Source organism: Silurus aristotelis, assembly GCF_946808225.1.
Source record: "Silurus aristotelis genome assembly, chromosome: 29".
Taxonomy (NCBI): Eukaryota; Metazoa; Chordata; class Actinopteri; order Siluriformes; family Siluridae; genus Silurus; species Silurus aristotelis.
The window spans coordinates 7,358,052-7,372,804 of record NC_139602.1 but is presented as its reverse complement, the minus strand read 5'-3'; the positions used below and the strand labels follow the sequence as shown (position 1 = coordinate 7,372,804).

The 14,753-nt window shown below is 39.0% G+C and overlaps 1 protein-coding gene across 2 annotated transcripts in view; it reads right to left on the bottom strand.

Moving 5' to 3' along the window:
- Positions 1-1,967: 1,967 nt before the first annotated feature.
- Positions 1,968-14,753, bottom strand: part of LOC310722510 (prospero homeobox protein 1-like) — a 31,324-nt gene continuing 18,538 nt past the window's right edge. For both annotated transcript variants that reach the window (XM_083535047.1, XM_083535048.1), the window contains exon 5: positions 1,968-3,570. In XM_083535047.1, the coding sequence (XP_083391173.1) occupies positions 3,385-3,570 (186 nt within the window). In that variant the 3' untranslated portion in view covers positions 1,968-3,384. The remainder of the gene's footprint in view (positions 3,571-14,753) is intronic.

Here is a 14,753-nt window from a genome sequence, read left to right as displayed (position 1 = left end):
TTATAAACAGTATAATTATAATTTCTAGCTAAAGCTAGATAAAATGATACCAGGTGAAAAGAAACTTTTATGTTAAACACTTAACAATCTTTTTGTTTTTAAGTTTTACATAAGTTTTAATGTACAATTTGTAGTGTTGACTTTTTTCAAGTTAAAGTTTTCGTGTTTATTTTTAATGTGTTAATTTTTATGCTTAAGCTTGTTTTTATGTTCATTATCTATGTTCAATTTTTTGTATTCATTTTGATATTAAAAACATTGGGTTTGGTCATTTATGTTACACATTTTGTGTTCATTTTTTGTCAAAGTGTTATGGATTTTGTATTCGTTTTTTGTCTTAGTGTAAGTGTTTATGTTAACGTTTGTGTTAATATTATTTTTTGTAAATTGTTTATGTTAAAGTTTTACTGTTCACTTTTTCAATGTTAAAGTTTGTGTTTTCAAGCTAAAGTTGTAAAAATGTTAACATTTTACGTTTTTTGTGTTAGTGTTAAATCTTTTGTGTTGAAGTTTTTGTGTTAAAGTTTTTTTTTTTTTTCGTTGTGTGATTTATTAGCTACTTGTGTGAAAGATGACAACAGTGCAATCTTTAATGTTTAATGTTGTTTGAAAGTGTTTTTGAGAGGAAGGAGAAGCTGAAGCGCTAGCAGCTAGACAGGTAACACAGGTGCTGCTTTTCCAAACCTGGTTATTTATACAAATGTGCTGCTCACAGCTTCCTGCCACAACTTGAAAACTTGCCTTTAGGGCCACAGCAGTGTGAAAGCAAGCAGCAAATACAACAATGCTAACAAAGGAGAAGATACACTGGAGATTTATGTTTTTTTTTTTTTTTTTTATGTAGAAGCTCCTTACATGCTCGCTGCTGATTGGTTATTGGGCCCTGTAGGTGTGGAGGAGCAGCACCTGGAAAAGTCTGACAGGAATTCTTTTTGTGCATAATTTCATTAAATTAAAAATAATTAATCTATAGTTTAATGTAATAAAATGATATAAATAAATGTATATGCTTTAAAATTGCCAAACGTTTGTGGACACCTGACTGTAAGATTGGTACAGTATATGATTTTTGAACATCCAACAATAGGGATGAGGTCAGAGCTGGAAAAGGCAGGTGACCAAATGTCCATGTAGAGAATTTGACGTTACTGTAGCTGAACAAAAAGTAAAATAACAACGCAACAGAAAATTTCTCTTCACAACATTGTGTCCAGTTAGCAATATGCAGGTGATGTACAATATACAATACAATGTACAATACGGTGCACTGTATTGCTTTCTATGTTCATGTTGTGTATTTTGGATTTAATGCAATGTTAATGCAATGTTTTTATTGTGATTTCATCATTGGCTGTTTTTCCCAAGATTTTGCTCCATTTCCTTGATTTGGTGTGTTTTTGGTTTTGTTGTGATTTTTAATGATTTGTTGTCCTTCCCTGATAATATTGTGTTCTTGATTTAATGTGTTTGTTTTTGTTGTGTTTTCGCTTTTGTTACATTTTTTCAGATTTGTTGTGTCATTTGTTTTGTTGCATTTTGCAGATTTGTTGTTTACTTGATTCGTTGTTTTTTTTCTGATTATTATAATTATTGTGTTTGTCTTGTTGCATTTTGCAGATTTGTTGTGGGGTTTTTTGAGTCGTAGAGACGCTTGATTGGATTGGATTGAGATCTGCAGCCAACTTGAACTCTATGCCATTTTCCTCAAACCCTTCCTGAAAATTTTATTGCAGTGTGGATTGCTAAAAAAAAAGGACTCTATGTTATGTGTTTTGTTTTCGCTGTTGTTGTGCGCTTGCATTTGTTGTGTTTTTTTTGTCTTTACAATAGTCAATTCTCGATTGATTTCATGTTTTGTAAATATATATTTTTTTACTTTTATATGTATGTTACTTTTAATATTTTTATTGATTCTATAAACAGCTGTTGTAAAACCAATGGATGAAACACAAAAAAAGGAGTCGTCATTTCAAGTATATTTTCAGTCTTTATTTATTAAATAAAATCCAATGTCATTGCTTTCACTGAACAACAGGTAAGTGCAGGTTTTGTTTTTTTGTTGGTTTTTTTTTTTTTCAATTTATATCCATACAGTACAAACTTTCAAATCCTAACATCCAAGAAAAATAATAATAATAATAATAATAATAATAATAATAATAATAATAATAATAATAATAATAAATTGTATGTAGGGGTTGAATTGGTGTTTCCTCTGAAAACGTGGATGCTTTTTTTTTTTTCATTGTAGTTCAGTATTCAAGAAACAGCATCGAAATACTGAGCTAAATAGCACAAAAAAAAGAAAGAAAAAACACACACCTGCACACACACACTCGCATCATACGTCCTCGAACATTCCAAAAGATTCCTCTGGAATGACCAGTTGAAGGGCATTTAAATATGTGTGTGTGTTTGTGTTTTCTGTGCAACCCAACAAACTGACCAAAAAGAAAAAGAAAAACAGGTTTTAAAGAGGGTGGGATTATGGGTTATGATGCCCTTCAAAAATGTTGTGATTGGTGCATTGGGCTGTCAATCAAAGCATATCTTGGACCCATAATATATGGAAGGAAAAGAGAAAAAATTAAATAAAAAATCCAGGTGCGAGGACTCTAGGGTCTATTCTAATGTAAAGTCTGTAATATAGTTTTGCATATAGTTAGAGATTTACATTTTGGAATAATAATTTATTTTCTTGCAATCATAGCATGAAACGAAAGAGAGGAAAAAAGAAAGAAAGGAAGTATAGAATTAAGAAAGAACAAAAGAAAAAAAAAAAAAAAAAAAAAAAAAAAACTCCAAGTGCCAGTCTTACCCAAGCGGGAACAACGACGACGACGACAAGAACACCAACAGTAATAAAATAACAATAATAATAGAAATAATAATAATCATCATCAGCATCGTCATTCTATACACCCTATAAATGCAATGCCCACTTTTCCAGAAAATACACACTTCAAAATGGTTCGATAAACGAGCGCCAAGACGTCAGTTATACCAGTTCGCTGAGTTGTTTGGCTTCGGTATTTCAAGATCTCGTGAGGATTACCCAGAATTCCAGAGCGGCCAAGCAAAAACAGGGGAGTCTGGTAAAAAAGCGTACGCTAGTGGGATCAAAGTCGCTTCAAAGAGATGAAACACGACAAAAAGAAAATGCAAACTAAAAGATGAAAATAAATTTTTCCAAAAATTTAACTAGATCAACCCAAGGAAAAAAAAATCATGAAAGATCAGGAATGCTACTTCATATGCCATACATAAAAAAAAAAAAGAAAAAAAAAAAAGAAAAAGAAAACAAATAAAAATATATAAAAAAAACTTTTTAGGTGTAGTAGAGGAGGGGTTTTTTTTTTTGGTTGGGGTGGGTTTTAGGGGGCGTTACTCGTGGAGGAGCTCCTGGAGACAGTTGGGAGATTTGAAGATCTCTGGAACCTCCGAGTCTAGCTTGCAGATGACTTTATAGATGGCCTTTTTCCAGGACGGGTCCACGTCTTTCCCGGCCACGATGGCGTTAAAAAACTCACGCAGCGTGATCTGAGCCACCTCCAGGAAACGTTCAGGAACCTGCAGGGAGAGCAAAAGAGGAATCATGAGGGGCGACTCAGGTTAAGTCGTACTGTCTAATTTACATTTATGGTAGACGCCTTTATTCGGAGCGACTTCTAACCGAGCAGTTAAGGTTTAAGGGCCTTGCTCAAGGGCCCAGCAGTGGCAGCTTGGTGCTTGTATTTGAACTTGTGACCTTCTGATCCAGAGTGCAATGCTTTAACCACCGTGCTACCATCACCTCCCAACTCTCCTTGTTTGTCTTTGATTTCTACTTGGGGGTGCACAAATTTTTGCTCACCTTTAAAAGTGTGCTGTGGTACCTGCAATCAAGCCATTAGGGAAACCTCTTTTACCTCTTGGAATTTGTAAGGTGGAACCTCCATTAATAGAATTTGTTTGTCCCCGAAGTCCTAGAGATACTCGATTGGATTGAGATCTGGGGGCACCTTGAACTCTTTGTCATGTTACTCAAACTGTTCCTGAACAATTTGTTGCAGTGTGGGAGGTGAAGTCTGTTACCATGAAGGAGTACCAATAAGGGGTAGGTCTTGCTGGAGTTCTGCAAGAATGTATAGGTGAAAAGTAACATCTACGTTCATATTAAGATTCATACACTATAAAATGTATTTGTGGCACCACCTTCATGGTGACCCCTGTCTACTACCAAAAGCATCTTCACTGAGTCACTAAGGACATGAGTAGCTATAATATATTCTATGGAACCCCTCTCAGGGAAGTGTTGGCACCAAGCATAAGGAGGCACTGTTATGCCATAGGTGAAATTCTGCTGGAAAACCTTGGGTAGGCCTCCTGGATGTTCACCTACCTAAACATTCTTGCAGACCCCCCTGCACTTACACCCCTTTTAAGTGGACACAGCAAAATAAAGCTTCCTGCACATACAAATTGCAAATATGGTTCAGGAACAGTGTGGGCATGACAAGGAGTTCAAGATACCTCCAAATTCTCAAGTCCATTGAGTGTCTATGGTACAAACAGTCCTGATCCATGGAGGCTAAACCTCACAACTTACAGCACTTCTGTCAGGTTCTGTCTTGGTGTAAGGTACCACAGTACACCTTCACAGGTTTAAGAGTCCAGACTTTAATGTGCCTGAGATATTTTGGTGGAAGTATATATATACTTCCCGTGGGCTCACCACCTGCAGGAGGGACCGTAAGGGACGGTGCTGTGAGGATTGGGCAGCAGTCGAAGGCGGGGGCCTGCTTAGACTGCTGCCCCCGCGACCCGAATTACGGATAAGCGGGAGAGAATGAATGAATGAATATATATATATATATATATATATATATATATACATATATATATATATATATATATATATATATATATATATATATGTATATATATATATATATATATACATATATATATATATATATATATATATATATATATATATATATATATATATATATATATATATATATATATATATTTTTTTTTTTATTATTATTTATTTATTTTTTTTTTGGTGTTGTATAGACTTCATGTTAAACAACTTAACACACACACACACACACACACACACACACACACACACACACACACACACACACACACACACACACACACACCTTATCAGCCACTTTATTTTGACAGGCATGAGGAAACACAGTGATATGTGGCATTACACATTACATTGTCTTGCTCTCACTTCCTATAAAGTTTTCTGGACACAATGTCTTGTGGAACTTCCCAGTCTTTGTAAGTAACACACACACACACACACACACACACACACACACACACACACACACACACACACACACACACACATACCAAACTCTGAAGAGGGAAGTGAATACAGGACAGGTGTATGTGTGTGACAAGCTCATAAATAAGAACTGAATGTTTGTGTGTGTGTGTGTGTGTGTGTGTGTGTGTGTGTGTGTGTGTGTGTGTGTGTGTGTGTGTGTGTGTGTATTGTAACAAGATAAGAAAAGGGAAAGCAGAAGAAGCCCAAAAAGCAGAAGTTGGCTAGGGAGTAGCCTGCGCGCTAATCTGTTTCGTGTATTTAAGACACCGCGGGGTTGCCGCGGTGACTCTCATATCCCGCTCAAAAGCGAAATAGCTGCGGTTCACGAGACAGAAACGAGACCTGACGTTCTCTTGAAACGAAATGAGTCTTTAAGAAGTCAGAAAGTCCCCATTTACTGTTCTAATGAAATTCACACTTCAGGGAAAAGATGTTCCAGTAGATTTTGTAGAGATTTTGTAGGGATCCATTGAGACACACAGTGTTAGTAAAGTCGGGTGCTGATGGAGGTGATGTGAGGAGGCCTGGGGTTGTTAGAGCATTGATTTGAGGACAATGGAAAGGTCCAGGGTGGAGAAAAACATGTGGAAGTGAAAGAGAACATTGACATTTACCTTAGATGTGACGGTTAATTACTGATACGAGACTCCGTAGGATCTCAGATTTCACACGGCAGCGCTTAGCATCGCTAGCATACACGAAATGTGTGAGTCTAACAGAAGAGCAGGAGTCTATCATTCTATCTATCATTCTCTATATCTCTGTCTCCCTTATCTATCTATCTATCTATCTATCTATCTATCTATCTATCTATCTATCTATCTATCTATCTATCTATCTATCTATCTATCTATCTATCTATCTATCTATCTATAAAATATTTGAGTCTAGATAGATAGATAGATAGATAGATAGATAGATAGATAGATAGATAGATAGATAGATAGATAGATAGATAGATAGATAGATAGATAGATTAGATGGTTTAGATGCATGGATAGATCTGTTTCATTCTCTTTCTCCCTCACACACACACACACACACACACACACACACACACACACACACACACTACAACTACTCCTACCAGGTCGGATTCTTCCACTCTCTTAAGGGCCATGTGTAAATGTGACTACAGCCACAGTAAGTGTGTGTGTGTGTGTGTGTGTGTGTGTGTGTCTGTGTGTGTGTGTGTGTGTGTGTGTGTGTGTGTGTGTGTGTGTGTGTGTGTGTGTGTGTGAGTGGGACCAAAACTGCACTCCTCCTGTGCCCTGCAGACACTCATCAACAGTGTTAGGACACACCAAGGTTAGTGGCAATGTGCGCACACACACACACACACACACACACACACACACACACACACACACACACACACACACACACACACACACACTTATGCTATCTTGCAGTACTGACACAATACTGTCTTGGCAATACACTGGCTCACAACTCACCCCGGGTATAGTGAGAACATTAATAACTTTCACTGAGTGTGTGTGTGAGTATGTGTGTAAGTGTGTGTGTGTGTGTGTGTGTGTGTGTGTGTGTGTGTGTGTGTGTGTGTGTGTGTGTGTGTATATATATATATTACAGCATTGTAGTGTAATTACCATAACTATGTAGATTGGAAACAGTTAAAAAGTCTGACGTGTATATATATATATATATATATGTGTGTGTGTGTGTGTGTGTAGGTGTGTAGGTGTGTGTGTGTGTGTGGCGCATTGCTAAGAATACACTCCTGCACGGAATTTCTCCTGACGTTTTTTTCGCCACGAAAAAGGACGGCGAAATGCTGACTGCGGGGAGACGCCAATGTCAAGGAGAAAAGGGTAGCGGTATTTTAGATCCTCTTGACAGAGAGAAGAAGGGAGGGAGGAAGAGAGAGAGAGAAATAGAGAGAGAGAGAGAGAGAGAGAGAGAGAGAGAGAGAGAGAGAGAGAGAGAGAGAGAGAGAGAGAGAGAGAGATGAGGGGGTTGGAAGTAGGAAGTAGACAGAAAGCATGTGTGTGTGTGTGTGTGTGTGTGTGTGTGTGTGTGTGTGTGTGTGTGTGTGTGTGTGTGTGTGTGTGAAAGGTGCAGCCAGTTGGGGATGAAACCTGAGGGGGGGAAAGGATAGAGCGATGGAATGAAAGGTGAGAAAGACAGAGAGATGAAGATAGACCGAGGGAGGAGGGAGAGAGAAAAAAAAAACGAAAGAAAGGGAAAAAAAAAGGAAAAGCGAGTTGTTCTTGTCCTAAGCACCTTTTTTTTCCCAGCTTCTTTTGGGAACCTGTGTACGTCTATATATCATGCAGTTGTCACTGATGTGTGTGTGTGTGTGTGTGTGTGTGTGTGTGTGTGTGTGTGTGTGTGTGTGTGTGTGGGTGTGTATGATCTCCAGGTTTGTCTTCCTCCTGATTGCTTTGTTCGCTGTGGGACTTTTGTCCCCAGGCGTCCAAAAGGATAAAGAGGACATCTGTACTTCGAACACACACTTATTTTATTTCCTTCCCCCCCCAAAAAAAAAAAAAAAAAATAACGCCCTGAAGGCGAACGTTTTTCCTCTCGCATTCCAGAGCGTTTTTTTTTTTTTCCCGTTTCCAGTCGCATAGCTACCTTCAATAAACGTCTTATTACGGATATACCCTTATATAGTAGTTCCAAAGGTATTTGGACACCCAACCTTCTGCCTTCACTTCAACTACTGTCCACAAATCCAGCTCCTTGAAGATCTGCTTTTCATGGGTTGGAGAAGGTGGCACGTCTCCTGCTCTAGAGCTCTGTCTCCGTATCCTCACCGTATCTACATCGGTACCTGACTTTTCGGTACCTGATCTCCTTCAAATCTCCACCAAATCTCAGAAGGATCGCTATCAAATCTCCAAAAGATCTCCAGAGAATCTACAGAAACATCTTCAGTAGAAGCACTACTCTTATATGCTCAGGTGTCCACAAACTTTTGTCCGAATAGTCTATAGAAAGATTCTCAAGGCATACAGTGTTTGTTTTATTTCTTTGTGTGTGTGTGTGTGTGTGTGTGTGTGTGTGTGTGTGTGTGTGTGTGTGTTTGTCTGGAAAATTAGTGCTGCTTGCATTTCAGATTAACACCTGTCAGGTCTCCTCAGAAGTAACACATAAACACTCTTAAAATGGCAGCATATGGTACACACACACACACACACACACACACACACACACACACGCTATGATCAGGATAAATCTGAGGTAAAAAGTTTTTTTCCTGAAATGCACGACGAGGTTACATCGATTTCGGAACGGGAAGATCTCGCACAGGAAAGATCTCTATCTATCTCTTTCTTTCTTTCTTTCTTTCTTTCTTTCTTTCTTTCTTTCTTTCTTTCTTTCTTTCTTTTTCTCTTTCTCTCTTTCTCTCTCTCTGCTGACAGAAAGCTTTATGAGATGTGAGAGTTATGTTTCTCAGATGGGATCGGCGGCTTCGGGTTTCCTCGGCTTTGATTAGCTGACGGACGGAGCATCGTCCTGCCCGAGCGTCGCTTTCAACCTGACGCTAGAACCCACAACACACTGTCAAGCCTACTTTCAGTCAGAGAAGAGAAGAGAAGAGAAGAGAAGAGAAGAGAAAAGAAGAGAAGAGAAGAGAAAATGGGAGAATGAGAGGAGAAGAGAAAAGAGGGAGAAGGGAGCACAAGAGGAGAGAAGAAAAGAGAAGAGAAGATGGAAAGGAGGAAAAAAACAGATGAGAAAAGAATGAGACGAGGGAAATGTGAAGGAGAATACAATATCGAAAACGAGAGAAGAGAAGACGAGAAGAAAAGAGATGATGGCAGAAGAGAATGAGAAGAGAAAAGAGCACAAGAAAAGAGAAAATGGGAGAAGAGAAGAGAAGAGAAGAGAAGAGAAGAGAAGAGAAGAGAAGAGAAGAGAAGAGAAGAGAAGAGAAAAGAAATGAGGAACATGAAAAGGTTAGAAGAGAATATCTAGAGTGAGTAAAAATAAACAGATGAGAAAAGAACGAGACGAGGGAAAGGCGAAGGAGAAAGACGAAAATGAGAGAAGAGAAGAGAGGGCAAGGAGGAGGACGAGGAGGAGAACGAGGGGGCGGGGTTTAGCTCTTTGACACGCTCTTGTTCCATTGGCGAGCGTGTTTTTATTTGTTCTGCACTAGCCAAACAAAAGCTGACCCTGAGCGATAAAGCTGGCGATGGCCTTGAAGGATTCATGGACCCCACATGCTCCGAGTGTTCCTGGTTAATCCCTAACTAGCGGCCTGGGAATGGCAGGCGCTAAATATTCTCATGTCAACCTGACTGCCGGAGACGAGCTGGGAACCTGCTCAGGTACGCTCTCCTGGATGAGGGTGTGAGCACCGAGGACATTCTGTCTTTCTTTCTTTCTTTCTTTCTTTCTTTCTTTCTTTCTTTCTTTCTTTCTTTCTTTCTTTCTTTCTTTCTTTCTTTCTTTCCATTTACATATAACGTACAAGCGCTTAAGAAAGCAAAACCTTCCAGCGAATCAGATTTCAGATCTTAGATTTGATATGTATATAAAAGTAAGGTCGTGTCAAAAGTATTGGGACACCTGCCTATTCGCGGGTGGTCCTTCTCCAAACTGTTCACTCACAATCATTCACACCTTCACTTGACCTTGGAAACCAAGTTGGAAGACCAAGTTGGAAGATCTCCTGTTATAAAGCCCCAACCAATTCTCCACAACATCTAGTGGAACATCTTCACAAGAGAGTGGAGCTCACGGGAGCAAACGGGCACTAAAGGTGGAACGGGGCGTACGGAAAAAAAAACATGCGTCGAACTGAAACCCGGATCGTTTCTCAACGAAGCCTCAAAGCAAAGCGATGTTTGGTCACTCGTGTTCCTATCAGCGATGAATCGATCGCTGTGGAGGACAAGCCTCGATAAGCCTCTTTGTGTCACAACATCCAAACACTCTCACTCCCGGTTTGTCCTCCCTCTATCTCTCTCTCTCTCTCTCTCTCTCTCTCTCTCTCTCTCTCTCTCTCTCTCTCTCTTTACTGATAAACGTTTTCCCTGAAACCAAGGCTCCCGAAGCGTTCGGCCTTGAAGAGTCCAGCGGCAGATTTGTACTGCAAACATTGCAGCTGAGTTGGACGTTCCTGCGCGGCCTTGCCACTTGCTTGTTGTTTTTACTCTTAAGACCTGGTTAAAGGACACCCAGGCCACGTCATCAGTCCTCTTCTCAAGGTGTGTGTGTGTGTGTGTGTGTGTGTGTGTGTGTGGAGAGGGGGCGGTCGTGTGCAGATAATTCCATTGGTCCTCCAAGGACAGGAGGAAAAAAATCTTAGATAACGGAGTATCAAATATCTAGCATGGGCTTCGCTCCGGGGTTACCCTGCAATTTACCGATTTTACAGCAAAAAAAAAATAAAAAAATTAATATAGAATACTTTTTTTTAAATGCAATTTGTATCATGAAATAAATAAATAAATAAATAAATAAATAAATAAATAAATAAATAAATAAATAAAATCTAATAATTCTATAAATCTAATAAAAGCATAACTCTAAACGTTAATAAAAAAAAATTCTACTTTTTTTTTATAATTGCAAAAATGAATAAATTCATGAAATAAGAAAAAAAAATATATATATATACAAAAAAGAATACATTTTAAAAATTCAAAAAAAGATTTGGTTAAGGAATTTTAATATCAATATTAATATTTAATATAATTACTTAAAACAAAAATTATAAAAAAAATGAAAAACTATTCGGTAAAATACAAAAAAAAAGAAAATCGATTAATCAAATCTGAAGCAAAATGTTAAAAATAATTGCATAAAAAAAAAAAAAACTTGTTCTATTGCTTCAAACAATTATTCGTATTTCTCAATTGTTTTGGGGCATTGAATCATCCTTAATATTTGCGAGTGCGTTTCTTAAAACGACGTGTACAAACAGCACAAATTTTTGGATTTCTTGCGGAAGCCTGAACTTTTCTCAAAATCCTTAGTTCGTCTCTCAAAAGTAAGTATTTTTGTCAGTGAACATCTCATTCCCGTCAGAACAATGAGTCGTTTTTGTCATTGTTTACAAATAAGATCGTCAAAATGTTTCGTTACACAATTTCATTGTTTCCTGAGGTAAACTACAGTTTTTGGTTACAGTGATTGAAAAAGAACAAAGTTGAAGCTCTTCTGTTTGGGATCTACTAATTTCAACAGTACAAATGTATTTATTTGATTGTATATTTGTTTTATATTAATTGCAAGAAACCGAACAGGATTCACACTTTTACTGTACTGTATTAGTGTCTGTTTAGTTTTTTTGTTTATTCATCAATTTTTAGAAATTAGAATTTTGTGTTTTGTCGCTAATTGAAGGTTCACAAGATTTTTGCATTTAATGACATGTAATGAACTGATGTCAAGATGTTTTGAGGGTTTAAACTATTCAGGTGAAAACAGTAAAATATTTTGATCAAAACAACATAAAAAACTGATAATGTAGGAAACAACAGACAATCAACAGACAAAAAAAAAAAAACGGTTTCAAAAAGTATTTAAAAATAATTTGGTAAAAAAAAATTTTTTTAACAAATTGTTTTTCAAAAAATTGTTACAAAGCGTAAATTAACAACATTTTTTTCAAATACAAAAGAAGTTTTTGAAATTTTAAAAAATTACTCGCTAATAAAAAAGTTAAAACGTAAAAAGTAAAAAGTAAAAATAATTATTAAAGAATTAAATTATTATTAATTAAACCCCGGACGCCCTCCGAACACGTGCCGCATGAGTTTGTTCATGTTTTCCACGAAAAACCCTGACAGTGAAGACTGCTAGGAGTTTAGTCATGCTAATGCTAATGCTAATGCAGGCTAACCAAATAAATGTAAATTCCCGTGCGATACTATCAGAACACCCGAGACGACTTCTTGCCGGATTGTCACGTGTCCTGCCCGCACTGGTCTTCTCCTGTGTATACACGTGTATTATTAGTGCTTGTAGCCTCTGCACGCTAGCAGATTGTGATGTAATCTGCATTACAGATGAGGCTCGGTGTTCGAGACAGGGACGACCCGGGGACTGCTGTGATTCTAACGTCCCCACATGGTGTCCAGATTGTGTTTGATTCAGGGCACATGAAGCAAAGCCGGGGTCACCGATCGGGTCCCTGGAGTCAACTTGTCACAAGTATAATAGTAACGAGTAGTGTGTGTGTGTGTGTGTGTGTGTGTGTGTGTGTGTGTGTGGGAGGGGATGGTAGTGTGTCTCAGAGGCTGGGAGCTCAGACATCTGGAGCATAGTGTGTGGAAAAAGATCAAGAAAAGTAAGGATGGCTACAAATAAATGTGTGTGTGGTGGGGTACGGATCGGTGGAAAAACAATACACTATGCTAAGTACCAGGTTTGTGTATTACAGAAGAAATTAAAAGCAACCCCCCGCAGGGTGCACTGTTATAGGAAACTAATCAACAGCAATATTTTTAACGCGAAGTTCGTTCAGAAAAGAAAGAGACGCCAAAAAATCTGGCCGTTTGCAGTTACCAGATTTAGCTTGAATGTACTCATTTACAAAGCAGAGAAAAAAGAAGCAAAAATAAGAAAATAGAAGAAAAGAAGAGAAGAAAAAGAGAAGCAAATAAAAAGCAGAGAGAAAAGAAAAAAAGAAAACCGAAATGGGCAATTAAATTAGAAGAGAAGAAAGAAAGAAAAAGAGGAGAGATACAGAAAAGAAGACAAGAGATGGAAAATTGAAAGAAAAAGAGAAGAAGGAAAAAAAAAGAAGGAAAAAAGGGAACAATAAGAAAAGAAAATGGAAAAGAAAAGATGCAATGACATTGGAGACTGCTTTCATTGGTGCAAAACTTGCACAAGTCCGAGCTGTTACTATTAATAGAAAAAAACGAAAGCAAGTTCGTCACTATGGAAATGTTGGCGTGTTGCTGCGGTGTAAGACCGAACATTTTATACTCTGCGTAACACTTAGTTAGAGAGGATGCAGCAGATTAGCAAGGGCCTGAGGTCGGAGCCGAGGGACACTTGGCGGGGGGACGCATCTAGCCGGCACTGACGGCCACCATCTTGGCGCGGTCCATTGGGGTGTAACATGGGGGAGGACTTGAGACAAGGCCATCGGCGTTCTCATCCTTGCCAAGTGTGCGCCAGTCTCCTTGGCAGGGGCATGAACCCGCGAGGGTCTGGGGCAAGAGGGAGGTGGGGTGACACAAGGGGGGGGGGTGGTTTCTTTTTTTGAGCAATGTGACAAGCTGTTCCTTTGTATCTCAATATTGGGATGGACAGATGAGCAGGTGGAAAGGGGGGACAGCAAGGATGGAGGGATGGATAGATAAATGGATAGAAGGAAGGATGGAAGGGGTGGAGATATACGATATACAGGGAGGAAAGGACAGACAAAGAAGACTCGCTTGATGGAAAGTCAAGAAAGTGCAGGAGGATGTTGATGGGGAGGGGGTTGGAAGACACAACATGTCCCCCTGCTACGTGTGTGTGTGTCTACCAGCAATCGAGGCCACTTTAGATCAATTGCGATTAAAGCAAAGACCAGATCTTCCAGTGTCAGCCTGAGGGAAAGGGTCTGGGATCTGGGATGGCTTGTGAACTTAACACTCACACACACACACACACACACACACACACACACACACACACAAACGCAAATGGAAACCACTCCAGAGGAGTCCAACTTCAATTCTTGCAAGGTCACATCCGGAGATCCGGAGGGGCCAGGTTTCAGCACCAGGTAGAAAGGAGAGCGTTGGCGCAATTAAAAGAACAAGTCGCGAATCGCTTTCGGGAGGACGTAACGGTGGTAGGGGACGTGGGACGGGTGGACGTGAGACCGGGGCGGTGAAACCCGAAACGGGGATCCGACACATTTATTTCACCTAAAGTGCACAAAAACACGCAAAAGTGACAGTCAGCGGCTACACGTCTGAATCAGATCCTTTTGTCTTTGCTAAATGGCTTATCTGGTCCGTCGTGTCGAGAGCAATATGAGACGAAGCAGACGACCTCATTCCAACCCCCGTCCAACCCCACCTGCCCCCAGGCTACGTGGTGGGGAGGGGAGGGTTGGTTATGGGACAAGTGCACTTTGGTGCTAAGTGCTCCTGTCTGGCACGGACAAGGCAACCTGGAGTGTGTTCGCGCAAGAAGCTCCAGCCTGCAGGGACACTGGCGCTCGTACACGTCTGGCCCGGGGGGTTAAAAACGCTAAAACAGGGTCCTTTTTTTTTCTTGTAAGTCGTAATAAATGTGATGATGGGAACACGCTTTACCTAGATCAGAATCGCACTCGTACACACACTTGTGGTTTTTTTTTCTCGGTTATTTTTTTCTCTTTTGAAAGGAGTTTTTCTTTTTTCGCTTTGCATGTTGCTTTATAAATGTAATTTAATTTAATAATAATATCATATTTATTTATAAAAAAATTTATATATATATATATATA